Source organism: Syngnathus floridae, chromosome 20, assembly GCF_059516105.1.
Source record: "Syngnathus floridae isolate MCC-2025c chromosome 20, RoL_Sflo_1.0, whole genome shotgun sequence".
In the NCBI taxonomy this organism is placed as follows: Eukaryota; Metazoa; Chordata; class Actinopteri; order Syngnathiformes; family Syngnathidae; genus Syngnathus; species Syngnathus floridae.
In genome coordinates, this window is record NC_142432.1 from 1,872,112 (window position 1) to 1,891,517 (window position 19,406).

A 19,406-nucleotide genomic window follows, 5' to 3' on the forward strand; every position below is an offset into this window, starting at 1 on the left:
AAAACCGCTTTATAGCTCAAAGCGCCGGCAGGTGCTAAAAGCAATAAAACAAAAGTCATTGACGAGACAAACACATGACTTTGGTAGCCCCGCCCCTCAATGGCAACACTTGGATGTGCTCTGTCTTTATGCAAGTAACCAAAGTCCAAAATATGGGGCATTCCCAACTTTTTCCCTCCAGTTTTGATCATTACATTTTACTCTACTAACAAATAACATTTTCAAATTTAAGAATTGCACCTACACTTTGTGCTTGTATAGCCAAAGTAGTTTGATCATTATGCAAGTTAAATACCGGCCCTTTATAAAGCATTTGCATATTCAAGCTAATAAACAACTTTTAGACCTGATAACTGTGCAGGTGGACAAATAATTGATATGGATCAGTAAAGTCCTGGAGCCGTTTTATGTGTTCCGCTGCAAGCTCCCATTCCTGCGCTGCGTGATTCACTATTGTTCTGCATGCCTCCGCTTGCCAAAGAGGCGTGGCCATGCAAATATGTGTAGACCTCTAGGTGAATGTAGAAGTGGCCTTCATTCGGCAGCTCTTAGTCACACAATTGACTCGGGTGACTCACGGGTCATGTCTGTTTCCTTAACAAGTGGAAGCAACAATACTGTTGGAAGGTCAGTGAATGAAGCTGAGTTTTCTTCATCAGCAACATTCTTGAATTAATATGCAGTGTTTGCATTTTTTTCCGGAACTTTGATTAGTTCAAAGTGACGCCAAAACCAATGCGACCAAACATGCTTACAGAGCTAAAAGGAAAAAATGTGGTTTGTCTGCAGGTCATTTGAAGTAAGAAGCTCATCAAGCAGCATGGCGTCTGCTTGCAGTTTACCTTTTCGTGCAGCTAAACAAGCTATGCTTTGATTCTCGTGCAGTTTGAGTTTTATTGGGGAAATGTGTGGGTATTTGTTGTATGTTCAGAGTCCATTTAGGGTGGCTTTGGAAAAAAAAAAGCCATAGCTGGATCTTAATTGCTACTGTGCAAGCTGCACAGGCCCAACCACAAAACGGCATCTGTCAGCATGTTTTTAGGGGGGAAAATGTGTTTGTGTATGTGTGTTGGAATAGCACTGAGATTAAAATTCTTATTCCTTTTTCATGCTGCACTTTTAACTAATCTACAGTATTCCTCTGTGTAATGTCATTCTAGCTGCTGTAGTTAATGGTTCCCCCTTTTTTCCCCCCTCTTCTGTATTATCCTTTGACATTCTTTTGACATTTGCATAACTGTCGGTTTTGCAGTGATGGATATGCAAATGAAGCGGTTGGACTGTCACATTTTATTTATTGATGGCTTCCTCAGAAATGAGGGGCGTGGTACCCTTCTTGTTGACAGTGACTATACTGAGAAACTTAAGTTACAGTATGATAAAAAAAAAAAAAAAGCTACTTATTCCTGTTAACACTCAGAGCAGAGTTAACATTACAACTAGTAGGTTGACACACCCCTGTTCAAATGGCAGGAAAAATTACACCAAGATAAATCATTTAAAGAGCTTTATCACTATAAGAAAAGAATTCTCAATTTTAAGTATAAAAAAATATATATATATAATTTTTTATCATGAATGCAGAAAAAAATGTCATTTTTTTCTGGGCAGATGCTTGAGCACCACCTGGAGTCATTGTGTGCACGTGCCTGTGCCCCTGCAACCAAGGTCCCACTGGATGAAAAATATAACAAGGTTGCAGCAGCAGGGCATCCATCGTAAAAACTTTGCAAAAAAGTTCTGATTCACTGTGGCAACTCCTGATGCCACAAATCAAGAGTCTCAATAACATTGTCATTCAATCAAAGTTTTTGGATTAATTCTAGGGATTCCAAATAGGGAATAAGAACAACGAAAAGGGCATAAAGGAGGGGGATCTACTTCTCTTAACATATGACACTGTGTGGGAGGCGTTCCTTCCTTCCCTCTCTCTCTCTCTTTTCCCATTTACAAGCTTTTGCTTGCACGCTCCTCACAGAAGGCGCGAGTGACCGGAGAAAGGAAGGCGCGAGAATGCCCTGTGGCACGGAGTGCACGCTCCCGCGCACCTGAGGAGTAATTCGCTGAGAGGTGCTGAAAACTTTGTCCTCATCACACGGCAGATATGGAACTAAACTTTCCCCCAAGGTGGATATTCCCATGCTGGATGGCGTGCATCCTGCTTGCCTATCATGCACAGGTAAGTCACTTTGAAAGTATCATTTTGTAAAAGGTGATGATGGTAATATTTGTTCAGTCTTTACACTAATATTCATATATAGATCAATAAATAAATCTATCTACACATAATATAAAAAATAGGTATAAGGTAAAATATTTTATATATTTTTTGTTTTTTTTATATGTATGTATTAGTGTACATATCCATTGTCCAGAGGGATGCTATTTCCAAGATGTGGTTGCCAGGCAGCCGTTATCTATCACGCCTTGTGTTCCAGTAACCACCACCATCATTATGACTGGAACGTAGCCACAATTCCCCTTTTTTCCCTTTTACTCCTTTCTGCTCCTCCAAGATATCTTTGAAGGACAGTTGTCAAAGTTCCATTTGCTCAAAGCGGCAGGGCATCCTGGGAAAAGAAAGCAGTCCCTGCTGTGGAGACTGGTTTTTCGAGAGGTGTTTTCGCATGTGTTTTGCAAGTGACGCTGCAAAGTTTTGTCTTTGGTTTTGTTCTCACCATAGTCGTGCAATCACTGACTCACAGGATCCCCGAAGAATTCCCCTCCGTTTTCTCGGTTTTCACCCACTTTGTACAATTTGTTCCATATTCATTGGAAGACGCCCTGTGTAGCGTCGAGCCGCTGCTGGATGAAAATGTGGAAACTAATTATAGTGAATGACACGAGCTGTAATTGGAGTTATTTATGCATGTGCCTTGTAACTTTTATGAGGCCTTTGTTCATCTATCTACCGTCCGGCTGGCCGCTCACTGGATAGTTTTGTGCTTGACTACCCATTACAGATTCAAGTTGTCCTATTTGAAATGTTCCGTTTTCCAAAAGGGGTGTGATGTTTAAAAATATATACAAAATGAGTCACGGCAACTTTTCAAGGTGTTGATTTTCCTGCAGCCTCATAAATCTCTCAAAAGACCAAAAAGTCAAACTGCTTTTATTGGCTCCCTGCCTCTGGCTGCTGAGGCCGTTATGCAAATCCTTCTCTTGGAATGCTCTGGTTCTGGTCTGATGCTATCTCATGAAGCCTGCTTACGGCTTTTAAACAAAACTGCCAGAAAGGTGTTCGTTTTTACATTTCTGCACCCGTTGGATGTTTTCTTTCCCTCCCTTCCTTTTTTTGCCAGTTCTCACAGTGTGTGACCACACAGAGGATAAAGTTAGCTTTGAGGTCGGCCCTATAAATGTTACCTATAATCATACAGGCTGGACAAAGTAAGCTTAAGTATGTACATTATATTTAGTGTCTCCAAACATACACTAGCAAGTACTTATCACTCATCTGCTAAGTTGGTTGATCTATCTATCTATCTATCTGTCCGTCCTTCCTTCCTTGCATCCTTCCTTCCGCTCCTTCCTTACATCCTTTCTACTTTACACCCTTACTTCCATCCTATTTCCTTCCGTTTTTCCTGACTTCCGTCCTCACAAGTGTCCTTGACCATTCCACCCTTCTTTGATCCCTCCATCCTGCATTCATCCTTCTTTCATCACCTACTCCATCATATGGTCTGCAGCTGGTTGGCACCAAGATGAAAAAGACGATAGCAGATGGGAAAAACAGATGCTTGCATTAATACATCATTTATTCTATATTTTTTTAATGTCGTTTTTCTATGTCGGGGTATTCGTGGAAGGAAGGACTTTTTTTGAAGGGGCTGAATTTGTTAGAGGCAGGCTATAGGTTGTATTTTTCTGCATTTAGATGAGACTCTGTGGTTTTGGCATCATTGCTGTCATAACAGCCAGACTCACTGCTTCAGCACTGTGGCAAGAAATTCACCCACAGCACATATGTGTGTGTGTGTGTGTGGGGGGGGGGGGGGGGGGGGGGGTAGCCTTCTGCTCCTATTTATCGCCTTACTGTAAATCTCTCTCAATGATCGAATCCATGCAGCATGACAATAAGACAAAGAGGAAAGATGTGTAAAGATTGACTACATATTGCGGTGAGATGTCGATGCTTTAATGCCAAACTGCAAAAAATAAAAAATGTGTGTGTTGAAAGCGGAATGGAACATGGCTCACATGTACAATTGCGGTATGCGTTTGAGCGGATTCCTGCCGTTCATTGTTCCCACAAACTGTCGACGGTTCACCTCAAATATGGCTGTGAACTCATTAGAGAGTCAAAAACAAGATAAAAGCTTACTTAATACCAAGAAGCCTTGCACTCACGTGAACAAAAATCACAATAAAAATATTATAATATTTTATTTTGCTGACAAATATTAAACTGCTCACAGTTCCCATCATGAAAGCTTTATTATGATAGAAGATTATTTTGGACAAACTCAAAATAGCAAGTTTGAATTATGTTCCACAGTTTAACTTGCAAATAATCATATCATCAGAACTACTGCTGTGGTTTATGTATTCCTTTATATTATCGTGTACGGAGAGGGATTTTAAAAAATAAAAAGGAATCCTTTCACCCAAATGGAGGTTTTTGTCCAATTCCAGATGGCTCTTCTTGTAAGTGGGTGCCACTAGAGTTTGGTTTGATGGTCTGGATTCTGGTCAGGTACTTGTGAGCTTGCGGAAATAATTCCAGGGCACGTCTCGGAAAACGTTTTGTCCTCTTCCTCTCATTACTCACCACCATATCCAATGATCACATGGCTATGGAGAAAGAGGCCCTTAAAACAAAAATGTACGCTCGCATTGGTATTATTCTCCTTTTTTATTGCTTCAAATGTCTGGACAGATTTGTGGAAAACCGGATTTTCTTTTTTCCTGTCATATCTTCAGAACGCAGCCTCCAAGTCTCTCCAATGTGGCGAACAGCAGTACTTAAAGGGCACAAGATGCTGCGATAAGTGTAAACCAGGTCACAGTCTTTTCAATCGACCTTTTGAATGATTATCATTTATTTTTTTTAGTTGAATCAGTGCATTCAATTTAAGATGTAACCCTTTTCTCTCTTCATGGCCCTGGCAGGCTTACGTGTCTTTTCAGATTGCACTGAATCCCATCAGACCAAATGTGTGAAATGTGGTCATGGGGAGTACCAGCCCTACTGGACCCAAGAGACCCGCTGCCTCCAGCAGAGAATATGTGATGCAGGTCAGGAACTCAAGAACTATTCTTTATCAATCAAGATGTCTAAAATCCATGTCATCTGTAATGAGAATATTCGCAACATTTAAAAAGTTTCATGAGGTAGTAAAAAAAAACCAGTACATATAGGCTGCTCGGATCCATAAAAATGGTTTTGGAATGTGGGAGAGAAAAAAAGAGAGAGCAAGGAAGAAACCCACACAAGCACGGTGAGAAGATGCCAACTCCTAACAGGAAGGCCCGAGTTAAGATTCAAACCCCAAAACTCAGAACTGTGATAATGAATGCATTTTTATCAGATTTCAAATTGTGAGTTTTATTCTGAATTCCCAGGTAAAGGTTTTATGTCCAGGCCGGAAAATCTGGAGGCAGAGGAGCCTTGTCGCTGTCTTCCCAACCTCCAGTGCTCTCTCATCAACTGTGAGTTTTGTGAGAAGATCCCCTCCTGCCGACCCGGATATGGACTCGAGGTTGAACCAGGTGAGATAGACCTCTCCCACCAAAGAGATGCACTTAATCGTGACATCATGTATTCTATATATTACAGAATCCAAAAATGGAAGGAAGATTTGCGCTCCGTGTAAGAAAGGATTCTTTTCTGCGGACAACAACACCAAACAATGCAAACAGTGGACTAAGTAAGTGCACACGGTTGGTTTGACATTGTGAGCGGAAAAAAAAAAAAAAAGAATTCTTGGTTTTGATGCTCGCTGCTAGCCAACTGCGATGAGTAACACACACACACACACACACACACCGCTTCCTCTGCAACCTTGGATCACACACATCACTTTCCACTTGTGCTCCCATCCAAAAGTAGAAGAGGGAGCGACATGGTTTTCCCTCACATTAATCTTCACACAGCTGGCTGGCTATATATGTGACACATAGACTACAAGTAGGATATTTAGCCACATGATTTTATGCTTTTATTTCTATATTTGCTGTTGTTTTTATTTTTCTTTCTTTACCTTGTACCACCTTTAGTTTCAAATATAAAATGCAGTCCAAAAAGCCAACCAATTGTTGATTTAGTTTCAACAACATTTTAGTGACGGAGCATTTATGTGGTTTCTGTGGTTTCTATATGTATCATCTCAGTGAGTGACCTAATCCAGCATTTTGTGGCAAAAGTTGCATTTCATTGACAATGTAACATTTTTTGAAGACAAGTAATGTTTCGTGGTATGTTTGTGACACAATATAAGGAAACATAATTTATGGCTCAATGTATATTTATGTGGCAAAATTTTAGTGACCTCATATATCAGTTTTGTGGCAGCATTTATTTTGTACATTTCAGTAACTTAAAGTATGGGATATCTTGCATTTCTGTGGCTAGCATATTATGATTTTCATTTTCTGTAAATCACCGTGTTTTTCTTTTTTCTTTCTCTCCATCAGTTGTAAGGCAGAGGGCAGGAGTGAGACACGAGCAGGCAGCGCTCAAGCCGATGCTGTGTGTGGACCACCAGTCTCCAGTAAGGAAAAAAATCACATAAATTCATGTAAAATAAGGAGATCAATATAAAAGTAATTCTGATGTCATCTACATATAGGTGCTGCCCCATCCTGGGTGATCGTGTCAGTGTTGTCAGCCATCACCATCCTTTGTCTCCTCATCCTCTTCCTCTTTTGTTATAAAGACAAGCTCAAGTTACTCTCTTGTAAGTTGCAACTGATTTGGTTTTAAGATGGCATTCCACCAGCCTGTGTAAAATGGATTTTTTTTTTCCAGTTAATCTGCGATCATGTGTTCAGAACCTGAAAAGGACCAGGATACAGCAGGTAAGAACATGTTGAGATTGATAGGAGCTTTTAGACATTTTTGACAATTCATTCAATTCTTTTATTCCTTGTTGCTTTAGGAAACTTTGGCCCCTCTTTACCAAAGTGGGGCAGCAGGAGGTCTCAAATACATCCCATGTGAGACAACCAAACTCTTCTGCCAAGCCCCTCACACTAAAACTGGTGACGAGGCCCCTTGCACCTTACTCCCCTCCACTCCAGCTGCTGCCATCTCCCTCCCTCAGCCCCAGGAAAGGACCACCAATGCGAATGACGGCCCTCAGAGGGAGACAGTGACAGAGGGACAGAGCGAAAGTTCCGGCGGCCCTGAGGAAGTTTCCGAAGAAGAGGAACTCACAAGCGTCTCTCCGCTGTTGCCGGGTTCCTGCATATGCAGCATTCAGGTCCGGGAGCCTCTGGAAGTCGGGGAGAATGAGGACTGTAGCCAAGCTGTCAGTCCAGGGACCCCCTGGACTTGCTCCTGCGGTGGTCTATATGCAACAAAGAGACCCGAGGAGGAGAAGAGTCCAAGAGTCAGCAACGCACACATGGTCAAGAGTGAAAAAAGCATTGCCTCTCTTGTCTCCTTTTCACCACCTCTCCATCGCGCTTCCTCGGTCAATCCTCCATCAAGTTCAGTTCCTGAGCTTTGTGTGCCTTTGAGCAAGGCTAGGGCAAAGACAGAGTTTAAAGGTCACCTGAAAGACATGTCAACAGTAAAGCAGAAGGGATATTACAGACTGGAAAGCACAGATTCCTCATCCACAGAGAACAGTGGGCCCCCCGTGATGACCTCAGTCAGCCCTTTAAAGACCTCCTCATCGATTGGAGATGTCTACACAGAAAAGCCTCAGGAGGCCTCCAATGCGGAGCAAGGCTACGGAGCCTCCTGGGAGGACAGCAGAGGAAAAACACTCCTGTCAGCGGACACAGCGCTCGAGTGTCCCCCTGGAAGCCTGCAGAGTCAGCCTGCAGAACCAACTCTTACCTCAGGTATGTTTCAAAAAACAACATACAACTTTCCTGAGTGATGTTGCAAATATTTTGGTTACCGGTAGTTTGTTTAGCTTCATGAAAGGAGAAAGTGCAAACTGCACCCAAAATCATAAACACATGGTAGAATTAGTACATGTCTGGAAAAGTTTTGTAAAAGCAGATTTTTTTTTTTCCCATTCAGTAATTCTTTCACATGAGATAAGAGGGAGCCTACAAACTATAGTACTAGTATCACATAAATGACTAGTTCTGCCAAGTGAATCAATTACATGACGTAACAAAAAATGTCTATTTGAAACTTCTACATTTGTGGCAGGTTTTAAAAAAAACAAAATGCATGCGGTAGTGAGTGTGCACGCTTACGTTTGCCAGGTGGATCCATTGCGCTGTTTGTGTAGGCCACCTCACTATTCTGCCACACACTACACTCACAGTTTTGGATTTCCACAGAGTCCACCAGGAATAACATGAAATGAAATGTATGTTGGCTTTTACTGGAAAGTTGCAGCCTCACATGGCTCATCTGTTTAATATTTCTAACAGAAGCCAAAAAAGACATGAATAATACTTCCAAGTACGAAAAGGCCGTAGTAGGTTTAAAGCAGAATCTATACACACGCAATAGAGATCTACTCGTATATTTAAATGTTGCATTATTAACCCAGCAGGAGAGGTGTCAGGTCCAACAATAAGATTTGGTTTCCATGTTACTTTTTTTTGTTGATTTTTTTTTTAAAGCAAGTTAGGATTCCAAATATTTATGGGCTATTATTCTACGGAAAAACTACATTGCGTTTGTTTAAAATAAGAGTCCTGGTGGGATAATCACATAACTTCAGCTCATAAAACATATAGTCGAGGTTTTTCTTTCAATACATACATATGTTGTGCCAATTGTTGGACCGCACAGGATTAGGATACTTATGTTTTTTTTTTTTTCAATATAGACCACCAGAACGACACACGTTATATATGTATGCGTGTGCGTCAGTGTGAGCCATTGACAGAGTTCCTGTTTATCCAGACCTTCTTAGGGTTGCGTAAAGTGACCACAGCTTTAATTGTAGCAAGATGTGCACAGCTTGAGTAATACTTTTATAACCCCATCCACCAAACACGCACACACACATGCGAATCTGTGAGACTCTCACTGATGACCAGAGTCCATAATTACACACATGAAACAAATACCATTTCCCATCACGCGTGCATTAGTTGGGCTTCCCGCAAATTTCTTTTCAGTTCACCTGCCTGCTCCATTCTATCCTTTAATACGTGATGTTTTGCCATTAAGGAATTATGATTAAGAACAAAACATGACAGAGATGTTCTGTCAGCGTTGGGCTCGGTTTAAAATTACAGTATGTTGCTGTTGTTGGGCATCCAGAAAAATCAGTCAGAAATTGGATGGGGTGAAGAGAAGCAGATTCCAGAGAGCTTTGTTTTCAAACTTGTGGTGGAAAGACATATTTTCAAGTTGGACCTCTCACGCTGTTATTCCAGGAAAAAGACGCGTCTGCTGCAGCTCCGTTTGTGTGTTTTTCTGTGTTTTCTGTCAACGCTGTTGATGCTGCTTACGTGCTCGCGTGAGAGTCACAACAGGTCGACTCCATGCGTAGGCGGGAAAGTCAGACAGTGGGGGGGAAGACCTCAAAGTGAGAAAAAGGCTCCCAAATAGAGACGCTGTTTATTGTTTATTGGGTCTGCTTGGATGCAGCTGCCTGTGTGTAAAAATACGGTTTGCACTCAAGTTGAACCAAATGAAAGAATTTAACACCCATATTTCTTCATCTTCTGAAACTTCTTTTCGTGATGGTAGTCTTGGGTTTCCCAAACTAGAACATGCAGATCAGTAAAGTAAATCAAGAATGGCACGTGTGTGTATGTGTGAAAAAAAAAACCTCAATGTAAATAAGTATAGTTAGATAGCATCAAGGTAACTTTCTGACTGTCAATAAAATTATCTTTGTGAAGGCAAACCTTTTGATATATTTTGAATGGTATTCTATATTTTGTCTCAAATAGGTCAAGTATCGGGGAATCACAACACGACCTTCATCTCCAGCGGTCAGGTGGTGAACTTCAGCGGTGATGTCATCGTTGTTTACGTGGGTCAGACGTCTCTCGAAAGTGACGATGCGCCACTGGAAGATGACTTCTCAAGTCCTGTCCAAGAGCAGGCCAATGAGACCGCCTCGTTTTTCCAGAGTAGCCTGAGGTCAGTGGGAGACTTTGTTACCCAGAGGCCATTGCGGGACGACACGAAGCAGGCCCAAAAAATGACTGCGTGAATGTCACAATGGAAACCAAAGCAGATGAACAATGATGCTCTCGAAACATCTATCTTTTACAAACTCTTGGTTGGAATAAAAGGGTTTAAGAACTGCTTCAGCCCAATGTTGAACAGTGGCATCTCGACGAGTCAAAAATACACCGTTGGATTCATGAAACGAATTTGAAGCTTCATTAAGAACATATAGTAGGTACATTTCAGTTAAAAGGGATCATTTGACACTTTGCCCGTCTGGAAAATCCAAATGTCTGCAATGCGGAAGGTTAGAAGCATAGTAAAATCGTAGCCATGAAAGAAAATATTTTCATGGTAGGAAATTTAATCTACTAGCTACATTAGAAGGGAGATGTCAAAACTTGTTGAAGAAAAACATTAACTCGCGTTTCTCAGAGTAACTTTCTTAGACCAAAAGCTTTTTTTTATATAAATATATATAATAAAGAGACACATCCAGTTTTGGTACGAATCTTGTTTTTTTTCTTGTATGATTTTGTTTTCATACTGCACAATCTGTGCAGTTTCTCTTGGAAAAATGCTATGCATTTGATAAGCTATTTTTATTTGGAGTATGTTTTAACATGCAGGCTTTACTGAAGATAAGGAATATGTGTTGATAGTAATTTGTTTGAAACAAATTTACAAAGTTGCATTGTATATGTATTAATTCCTACTTTTTTTGACAAAAAGCATACTGTATATGTGAAGAATGAATATTCCAGCCATTTATGTTAGCCACAGGGACAATCAAAAGAATTGCAACGGGTGACCGAATGAATATTTTGACTGAAATTAAAATCTTTTGCATCTCAACCCTTCAAACTATGCCTGCCGCCCATCCTGTGTTTTCGTGGCCTCTCTCTGTGAGCTTTGCTATTCTGGGATGGGCAAATTACAACCAAAGAGCCATTTATGATGCCGATTCTTTTTGAGGCAGTTAATTACACATGTGGCTGCGGCTTCTGAGCTCTTGTGCGAGCCTTTCAGTTTACAGGCAGGCTTTCATCAAGCGTAGGAGGATTCCCAGCAGCTGCAAGGGACCATTTTTGAGCTGGCCAACGTTGCAGTGGGCATCACATGAGACACGAGCTGGGCTGTGCAACTCGATTCTATTAGACATAAATAAGCACCTTGTCTGGTTTTATCTGAGGGCTTTCAAATAAGAGCATCAAATCTTCATTTTACGGCATTTGGGTCAGGCGGACCTTTCTGCGGTGGAAATCACCTGAAAATCCACATTGGCCCAGCACTGAAATTACAGCTTTGTCACCTGTGGATGTGAGGGTTTCAATTTCCATGTTCCGCTTTGACTTCATAATGTCACGCAGTTTCACATACAGCAGGAAGTTTTGTATCTAAAGTGAGATCAAATTGATGAGAGATAGTAAGGGGAAGTTACTGTGAATGTTAAAATGTTTTGTTTACAGTAGTCATACAGGAAGGTTTCAAAATAGAGCATGAGGTCATCATCATAGTAATTTGGGCAACCATAATTACAATTTAGGAATAATAATAGGCCAATCATGAAATGAAACACAAAAAAATGTTTGTTTTTTTTCCATTTCGCGTGGCAATCCATTCATTATCATAATTAAATGATGTAGTGACCATGATAACTATTTAACTGAATCATATGAATGTGATTATTATAAAGAAAAAAAACATGTAACTTTTTTGGGTGAGTTTGAAATGTTGACATTTTGCCTCAGTTTTTTCTGTAATTAAAATCTTTAAAGACTCATCCTAACCGTTATTTCTAACAGTTATTTTTATGAGCATTTCATTGCAAGAATGTGTCAGACATGAAGTTCAAGTGACTCAGTGAGACTGCAGATTAATGAATGGCGGCATTGAATCACCATCTTCCTGGAACTCGGTGGATGCAGTTCAATACATTTATGACATTTTTGGGTTCTTGAGTCGAATCCCATCCAACACCACAAAATTGGGGTTCAGATTGCATGAACTTTCCTCGTTCCATCAGCTCGTCTACCTTTTACACACTGGAATGTATGAATAGTCTTTTTGTTTTGTTTTTTTATGAAAAAGAGCAGCTCATGTGATCCCTCTTGATAGCCTGATTTAATTGATTCGTTTCAATCTGAACGGAGCAGTCATTTGGGTTTTAAAACAAGTCTCAGTTCTGTCTTTGCTCTCCTTGTGCCTCATAAATCTGAGTCACTTCATCGTCGCAGAAGGAGAGCACCAGGATGCAAGCCATAAGGTAAGAAACCTGCACACAAAACTGATTATTTGGGGGTACAATTACTTTTTTTGTTCTTTTATCGGGTTGCTTTTACAGCCTTGAGGAGTTCAAGTTTGACACTTTTATAGTCACTTTTATTGTTTCGTTGCAAACATGTTAGGAACTATTAAATATATTTTGTTACTTGGATGTCACTCAGTATGATAGATGATATTTTTGATCCAAGCTCATGCAGTGCAGCTGAAAGTGTTTGAACAAATATGTTTTGTTTGGTACTCTTCAGGTCTCTGTTCTTTTCCAAGTGGTCATCCGATGTGCGTCTGGATGGGAAGACAGCCATCGTGACTGGTGCCAACACAGGAATAGGCAAAGAGACAGCAAAGGATTTGGCTGCCAGAGGCAAGATTTAAACAAAGTATTACGATTTAGGATTTTAGATCTTACCGTTGAAATATCACAGATTACCTGGCCTAACTTTTCCAGGCGCAAGGGTGATTCTGGCTTGCAGAGACATGGCGAAGGGAGAGCAGGCGGCCCGAGACATCATGAGGGACGTGTCGTGCGCCAAAGTCGTGGCCAGGCATTTGGATTTGGGTGACACCAAATCCATCTGCCAGTTTGCCGAGAATGTCTACAACAGTGGGTGGTGCACGTGCCTCGTGTGATGTGTGAACGTTGGTGAACGACATGGTACATGTTATTTGCAGCTGAGAAGGCTCTCCACTACCTGATCAACAACGCTGGCGTGGCTATGTGCCCTTTCACCACCACTATGGATGGATTTGAGACACAATTTGGAGTCAATCATTTGGGTAGGAAAACTGCGGCCTTTGATTTTTATTACTGTCAGCAAAGTAGGTAATGTCATGATTGACTTAAGACTTGATTTGACTTATAATAACAAAATAAAAATATTTGCACCCCTCCAGGTCATTTCTTCCTTACCTTCTTGCTCCTGGACTTGCTCAAGCACTCTGCCCCTTCCCGGGTCATCAATCTTTCCTCAATGGCTCACACTATGGGGAAGATTCAATTTGATGACCTGAGTGGAGAGAACAACTACCACCCTGTGCGGGCTTACGCACAAAGCAAGTTGGCTAACGTTCTGTTTACCAGAGAGCTGGCCAATAGGACCGCAGGTATGATGTGTATTTTTACTTCTGCGACTTCTTTTGCCACCGTGCAGAAAAAAAAGGGCCTTTCCTGTTTTCCAACGTGAGAGTCTCATGCATTCACCACAAGTGCTTTTGGCCAATGAGAAGGAATCAAGCATGCTTTGAGGATACAGTACTTGCCTTTGAGAAGCACCAGTGAGAATATTGCACATCATTGGTTCGTTGAGGAGTGCGGTTGAGGGAGGGATAGAGTCATAAAAGTGCACACAACCTTTCACAATGTGATCTGAACTATCCGTTTTGCTTTCCAGCATTGGGGGTGACGGCTTACTCTGTGGACCCTGGCACCGTCAACACTGAGATAGGCAGGCACATCGGGGGGCCGATGCCAGACCTCATTCGAACGTTTGCCAGTCTGCTCAAGACTCCAGCAGAGGGGGCCTACACCACCATCTACTGCGTGGTCACTCCTGAGAATGAGATGATCAACGGAGGGCACTACAAGTGAGTGTGCAGGGAGCTACTTGCTTTGTCGCATCTGCATGAATCACATTGGTGTTTGGTGTGACTTCTTGCAGAGACTGTGCTTATTCCAAGGGTTGCAAGGCCGGTGGAGATGATGGCACCGCTCTAAAGTTGTGGGCTGCCAGCTGCCACTTGCTGAGCATCCGCTGGAGATGATCTACAACTTTATGCAAAGTAGATAAGAGTAGAACCCTGACAAAGGCGGTAATTGTATTTGGCTCAAGACATTAAAAGATACTACTGATCAACAGATGTTTGTGTTTGTTCGTAAATGCAATATTTGGCAAAATATATGGGAATTTCTCTCTATTTTATTTTTTATTTTTTAATCTATTTTTATTTTTGGGCTGAGGGGGACCTCAAGCGACCAGAAAGCAGTACTGCAATTGCAACAGTCAGTCCAACAGCAGTGGCTGGTATTAAAATATGAGAATTAAAACAGTTGAAAAATGACATTATGACATAATGTCATTATTATTATGATTATGATGCTGATTATGTGCCAGCTCGCTGCTGATTGGCTCAGCAATGATGATGCAGTGACTGGGTGGGCGGGGCTGTCAGACGCGACAATAATGATGATGATGATGATGTTGCAAACAGCAAGAAGACCGATTGTTCATATCTTCCTCAAGTGGAGTCAACCGGTGTTTCGTCAAGTGGGAATTTGGAGCAGTGGAGCAAAGATGAACTGCAGGTAGGACTATATCTTGAGGAAATGAAAATGAGAAAAAAAAATATTTGTAAGGTGATTAACGCTGGCTGATCCTGAGGTATGTGTGCCTACAAAATGTTTGTTTTTTTAGCCAATGCTTGAAAATGATTGCTTCCTTTTATAAAGTGACTCATACATTATGGAGGATATAGTGGAGTTCCTTCAAGGAAATAAAGTTATCAGTAGTTTAACTTTTAACCAAATAACCAAGCCACTCATTCTATTCTTGTCCATTTTCTTTTCCTTTTAAAGTGCTTTATTCTAACTTCATTATATCAATACATATAATTTTGTTTGTAATTATTCCAATGTACTTTTCCAGATCTGGGTGCTGTAACCGCTGGTCGTCTGAGGAGAGGCTAGATAACAAAACAGTCCTCATCACTGGAGCTAATACTGGCATAGGCAAGGAAACAGCCCGTGACCTGGCAGCAAGAGGTACTAGAACTTTAATTATTGTTACGATTACAATTACAGGTTTCCCATGGGTTGTTTTATAATATTAGTTTTGACTAGTTCTGTTACATAGAACGTATTCGTGGGAAAAACATGAGCATTGAGCTTTCCCTAATACTACTAATGCCACACCTATTGCAACTATTGTCACGTGTTTACCTTTGCAAGCTAGTGTTCATCCCCCTGTTTTTCCACACCACCTTCCGCCCCATGCTTTCTTTGTGTGACTTCTACATTCCAGTCATGAATCAAGAGCTGCAACACTTAAAGCTAAAAAGCATGACCCTTATGCTCAAACCTTTTGAAGTTAAATCCCCCTTCTAGTTTTTTTTTTTTTTTTAACATGTTTGGAATATTTATTCTTATTGTCTGTCAGCAATGAGGCGAGGTAAAACCCAAAATGAGCATGCTGTGATTTAACACGCCACTAATCAAGTGACGGAAGACAGATGATGCGTCAAAAAGGGGGACAGAGGGAGCATTGTGAGGTGCTGCTCTCTTCCGCAGCCAGACTGGAAACAAAAGAAAGATGGGAGAATGAACCCAACACACACACACACACGAGAGCGAGGCCTCTAAAACTGTTGTTGGCCCTTCTTGAAAGTGAACCTCTACTGTTTCTATTGTTAACTCTCGTTTCTAAGTATCCCTTGAATAAAACAAAGCAGCCATAATCTGCATGAGACGTCGATTCACCATCTTTTGTTTGTGTGTCCCCTCTTAAAATGCAACAGGAAAATCTGAGCCAGTCATTAGTCTTTGAATATTAAGTCTTTTGCTGCATTTAGCACATTGACAACAGCTTGTTGTCCACTTTATTTTAATGAAGTGAATTTGGCCTTTGAGGCAATGTGGGAGTAACCGAATTTTCCCACATGGGACCGGCAGTTGAAAAACAAAGACAGCCACCGAGTTAATCACTCTCCGATTCCATAATTGCAGCTCATTGTAGCCACTTTTTGTGCGTGAGTGTAGGTGTGTGTGTGTGCTGTACTGTGTTAGCCAAACAGGTCATGAATGACAAAGCACCATCATTTACGTATGTTCCATGTGAATGACAATGAAAAGGGTTTGGTTGGAAACTATTTTGGGATGTTGAATCATATGCTGAGTCACAATTGTGCTCCCTCTGCCAAAAAGTCAAATTAATAATACTTTTTGCACTGTTAGTTGTTTTTGTGAACTTTTATACACAAAAGAAAAAGCTCACTAGAAGATTATTTGCTATGTTTATAATTTTATAATTTTTTTTGTAGGTGCCCGCATCATCATGGCATGCAGGGACCTGGAAAGAGCAGAGGAGGCGAGAACGGAGATTGTGGAAAACACTGGGAATGAGAACGTGGTTGTCAAAAAACTGGATCTTTCTGATAGCAAGTCTATTCGAGCATTTGCTGAACTCATCAACAAAGGTAGGCTGAGTTGAACAAAAATGTTGCGCTTCTACATTTTTCTTTTTGCTACTCAGCAACCTGAATGACGAACTTCTTTGTACCCACAAAACACACTTAAAATGATTACTATAAGTGAAATGGTTATTTAAAAGGGAAACTTTTTTTGACGTGTGGCTGCCAGTGTATTTATAAAAAAAAAAGTTCCATCACGTTGTGCTTATGTGTTTATTTTTTAGAGGAGAAACAAGTCAACATTTTAATCAACAATGCAGGCGTCATGATGTGTCCGTACTCCAAGACTGTTGATGGCTTTGAAATGCAATTTGGAGTCAATCATTTGGGTAAGTCTATGAATTTGTCAAGAAATAGGTCAGAGAGAACAACAAAATCAATTCAATCTTTAAGTTTGTTGTCAAACCAGTTGAAATAGTTTCATGATTGTGAACTCATATTGGACACATGAGCAGGATTTATGCACTTCATATTTCATACCATGGTACCCCTTCAACATAATAGCTTGGTATTTTTAACCAAAGCTGATGGAGGCGAGAACATGCTGTGCTTCACAAGGCAGCCCACACACATGACACTCACACATGCATCATCAATGTTCTATTTTTCTTAGCCATACTAGTTTGTAGCTGAGAAGAAGCTTATCGCAACTGACTTTGGACAAGACATTCTGATTGTCAGTTACACATTCACTCTATAGAATATATATATAGGACATGCACAATCAGGTACTTCCTTTGCTTGCCCGGACTTCCATTGACAACAATGAGATAGGAAATCAAGAACAATGGTATGGATGAAAATAATGTACACAGAGCCTGAGGTGTGGCTTCTGTGTATGTAAATAACATAAGTTGGAACACGCAAGTTGTTAAAAGTGGATAAAACAGGAGGTAATAATTAATAGAACAGAGGAACGCAGGAGGAACTGTAAAAGCAAAGGGTCTAATCTAGAAATATGTTTACTTATCATTTACGGTAACCACTGAAACAGGAAGGAAACAGAAAAATCACGTGGAATCACGAGGAGAACTCGAAATGTGAGAGTAACAAGGACTTTGAGACGCAAGGCAAGTGGAGGCAAGAATTTCCCAAAGTCAACTGAAATAGGCTCCAACATGCCCGCGTGAGGAAAACCGGTTTAGGTAATGGGTGGATGGAGAGAAATGGATGTAGAAATAAATAAAGGTTTCACAGCACTCAGGAAACTTCAGTGTTTCAAGTAGCAACTCTAAAGATTTTGCAACAGCTTTCATCAGATGGTTTCACAACACTCAAGAGTGTTTTATGTCGTCACTTAAAAGATTTTGCAACAGCTTTGAACGGAAAATTTCACAATGCTAAAGAACCCAAAGGTGTTTCACGTAGCAACTCAAAGGATTTTGCAACAGCTTTGAACATTTTATTTATTATTTTAATATATATATATTTTCAATGCCCGAAATAACAGGTCACTTCCTGTTGACGTATTTGTTGCTGGACCTGATCAAGTCTTCCGCTCCGGCTCGAATCGTTGTGGTAGCATCGGTGGCTCACACCTGGACCGGCCTTCGACTGGATGACCTGAACAGTGAGAACAGCTATGACACCATGAAGGCCTACGGACAGAGCAAACTGGCTAATGTCCTCTTTGCACGAGCCCTTGGCAAAAAGTTAGAAGGTGAGGAGGGTGTTTACAACTTGAGCTAGAATCATTCTCATAAAAATCAATATCACTGATATGTTTAGAGATCAGTACCAAGTTCAATATCATGTTTTGGATCATTTGGACTACCAAGCAAGATGAATATTTCTTTCTTCCGCATGTTGCAGGAACAGGAGTAAGTGTGTTCTCTCTACACCCTGGTGTGGTCCAATCGGATTTGTGGAGGCACCAGCACCAGTGTATCCAAGTTGCTGTGAAGATCTTCAGCGTCTTTACAAAGACAACAGTGGAGGGGGCTCAGACCACCATCTACTGCGCCGTGCAACCTGGCCTGGAAAGCCGAAGTGGAGCCTACTTCAGGTACCTTTTATTCAGCCTATTGTGTTGAATGCCTGCCTCCTTACCAGAAGACAGACAAAATGATCACTCTTCACAAGATACCCTACTTTGAAACCCTAACCCTTGCAGATATTATTAGTGAAACCCATTTCTTTGTGCTTTCAGTGACTGCGCTCCTGCAAGGTGCTCCAGAAATGGCTCAAATGATGATTTGGCCCAGAAGCTGTGGGAGAGCAGCTGCAACATGCTTGGAATCACCTGGGAATGAAGAAACAATGCTAGGAAGGACTTTGGATCATGTTAAATGTGAAAAGCATCATGCATAAAGCACTTTTGTTAGGGGCATTAACATTCTTGGACAGTTGTACGTATCTAGTCCTCACCATCTTTTTTTTTATAAACGATCACAAGTATTCTGGATTTGGCACTCATTTCTTTTTTCAAGTGGCTTGATGAATGCAACACATACACTTGACTTAAATGTGTCACTGCTGAGTATTTATTGGGTGGAGAAGGGGAAAAAAGTTCTAATCTAAATCACATGAGAGATTATGAACACCCGTGGAATGCGTTACTGGCGAAATGAGTTCACACAGTTGTGAACCAAATTTGAATTACAATTACAGCACGAGAATAATAAAATCAAATAAAGATTTGAAAAGGAGAAAATCCATGTACTTAAGACCATCT

The 19,406-nt window shown here is 40.9% G+C and overlaps 3 protein-coding genes across 5 annotated transcripts; all 3 read left to right on the forward strand.

Moving 5' to 3' along the window:
* Positions 1-529: 529 nt before the first annotated feature.
* On the forward strand, positions 530-12,048 carry tnfrsf11a (tumor necrosis factor receptor superfamily, member 11a, NFKB activator). Of its 2 annotated transcripts, XM_088363009.1 has the most exons (11): positions 530-627; positions 1,979-2,179; positions 4,927-5,005; positions 5,116-5,241; positions 5,569-5,715; positions 5,783-5,873; positions 6,640-6,716; positions 6,795-6,902; positions 6,974-7,023; positions 7,104-8,016; positions 10,045-12,048. In XM_088363009.1, the coding sequence occupies exons 2-11, from the start codon at positions 2,105-2,107 to the stop codon at positions 10,308-10,310; spliced, it is 1,932 nt and encodes a 643-aa protein (XP_088219135.1). In that variant the 5' UTR covers positions 530-627; positions 1,979-2,104; the 3' UTR covers positions 10,311-12,048. The 2 variants fall into 2 exon arrangements, with proteins under 2 accessions (XP_088219135.1, XP_088219136.1); XM_088363010.1 differs by lacking the exon at positions 530-627 and having other exon boundaries at positions 659-2,179.
* A 396-nt stretch (positions 12,049-12,444) lies between these two features.
* LOC148380679 (retinol dehydrogenase 11) lies at positions 12,445-14,407 on the forward strand. Of its 2 annotated transcripts, XM_088363371.1 has the most exons (7): positions 12,445-12,533; positions 12,799-12,914; positions 12,999-13,154; positions 13,223-13,327; positions 13,445-13,654; positions 13,942-14,134; positions 14,209-14,407. In XM_088363371.1, exons 1-7 carry the CDS (start codon positions 12,520-12,522, stop codon positions 14,309-14,311), a joined length of 897 nt encoding a protein of 298 aa, XP_088219497.1. In that variant the 5' UTR covers positions 12,445-12,519; the 3' UTR covers positions 14,312-14,407. The 2 variants fall into 2 exon arrangements, with proteins under 2 accessions (XP_088219497.1, XP_088219496.1); XM_088363370.1 differs by lacking the exon at positions 12,445-12,533 and having other exon boundaries at positions 12,776-12,914.
* Positions 14,408-14,703: 296 nt separating this feature from the next.
* LOC148380680 (retinol dehydrogenase 12) lies at positions 14,704-19,385 on the forward strand. Its single transcript, XM_088363369.1, has 7 exons — positions 14,704-14,852; positions 15,193-15,308; positions 16,583-16,738; positions 16,957-17,061; positions 18,183-18,392; positions 18,545-18,737; positions 18,882-19,385. Exons 1-7 carry the CDS (start codon positions 14,731-14,733, stop codon positions 18,982-18,984), a joined length of 1,005 nt encoding a protein of 334 aa, XP_088219495.1. The 5' UTR covers positions 14,704-14,730; the 3' UTR covers positions 18,985-19,385.
* Positions 19,386-19,406: the final 21 nt, after the last annotated feature.

Coding starts and splice junctions, on each gene's coding strand:
- tnfrsf11a (XM_088363009.1), top strand. CDS start 2,105: ATGGAACTAAACTTTCCCCCAAGGTGGATATTCCCATGCTGGATGGCG. Junction 5,716..5,782: donor TGGACTCGAGGTTGAACCAG/GTGAGATAGACC, acceptor TATATATTACAG/AATCCAAAAATGGAAGGAAG. Junction 6,903..6,973: donor CAAGCTCAAGTTACTCTCTT/GTAAGTTGCAAC, acceptor TTTTTTTTCCAG/TTAATCTGCGATCATGTGTT.
- LOC148380680 (XM_088363369.1), top strand. CDS start 14,731: ATGATGATGATGATGATGTTGCAAACAGCAAGAAGACCGATTGTTCAT. Junction 14,853..15,192: donor GGAGCAAAGATGAACTGCAG/GTAGGACTATAT, acceptor GTACTTTTCCAG/ATCTGGGTGCTGTAACCGCT. Junction 16,739..16,956: donor TGCTGAACTCATCAACAAAG/GTAGGCTGAGTT, acceptor TTTATTTTTTAG/AGGAGAAACAAGTCAACATT.
- LOC148380679 (XM_088363370.1), top strand. CDS start 12,776: ATGTTTTGTTTGGTACTCTTCAGGTCTCTGTTCTTTTCCAAGTGGTCA. Junction 13,328..13,444: donor ATTTGGAGTCAATCATTTGG/GTAGGAAAACTG, acceptor GCACCCCTCCAG/GTCATTTCTTCCTTACCTTC. Junction 14,135..14,208: donor ATCAACGGAGGGCACTACAA/GTGAGTGTGCAG, acceptor GACTTCTTGCAG/AGACTGTGCTTATTCCAAGG.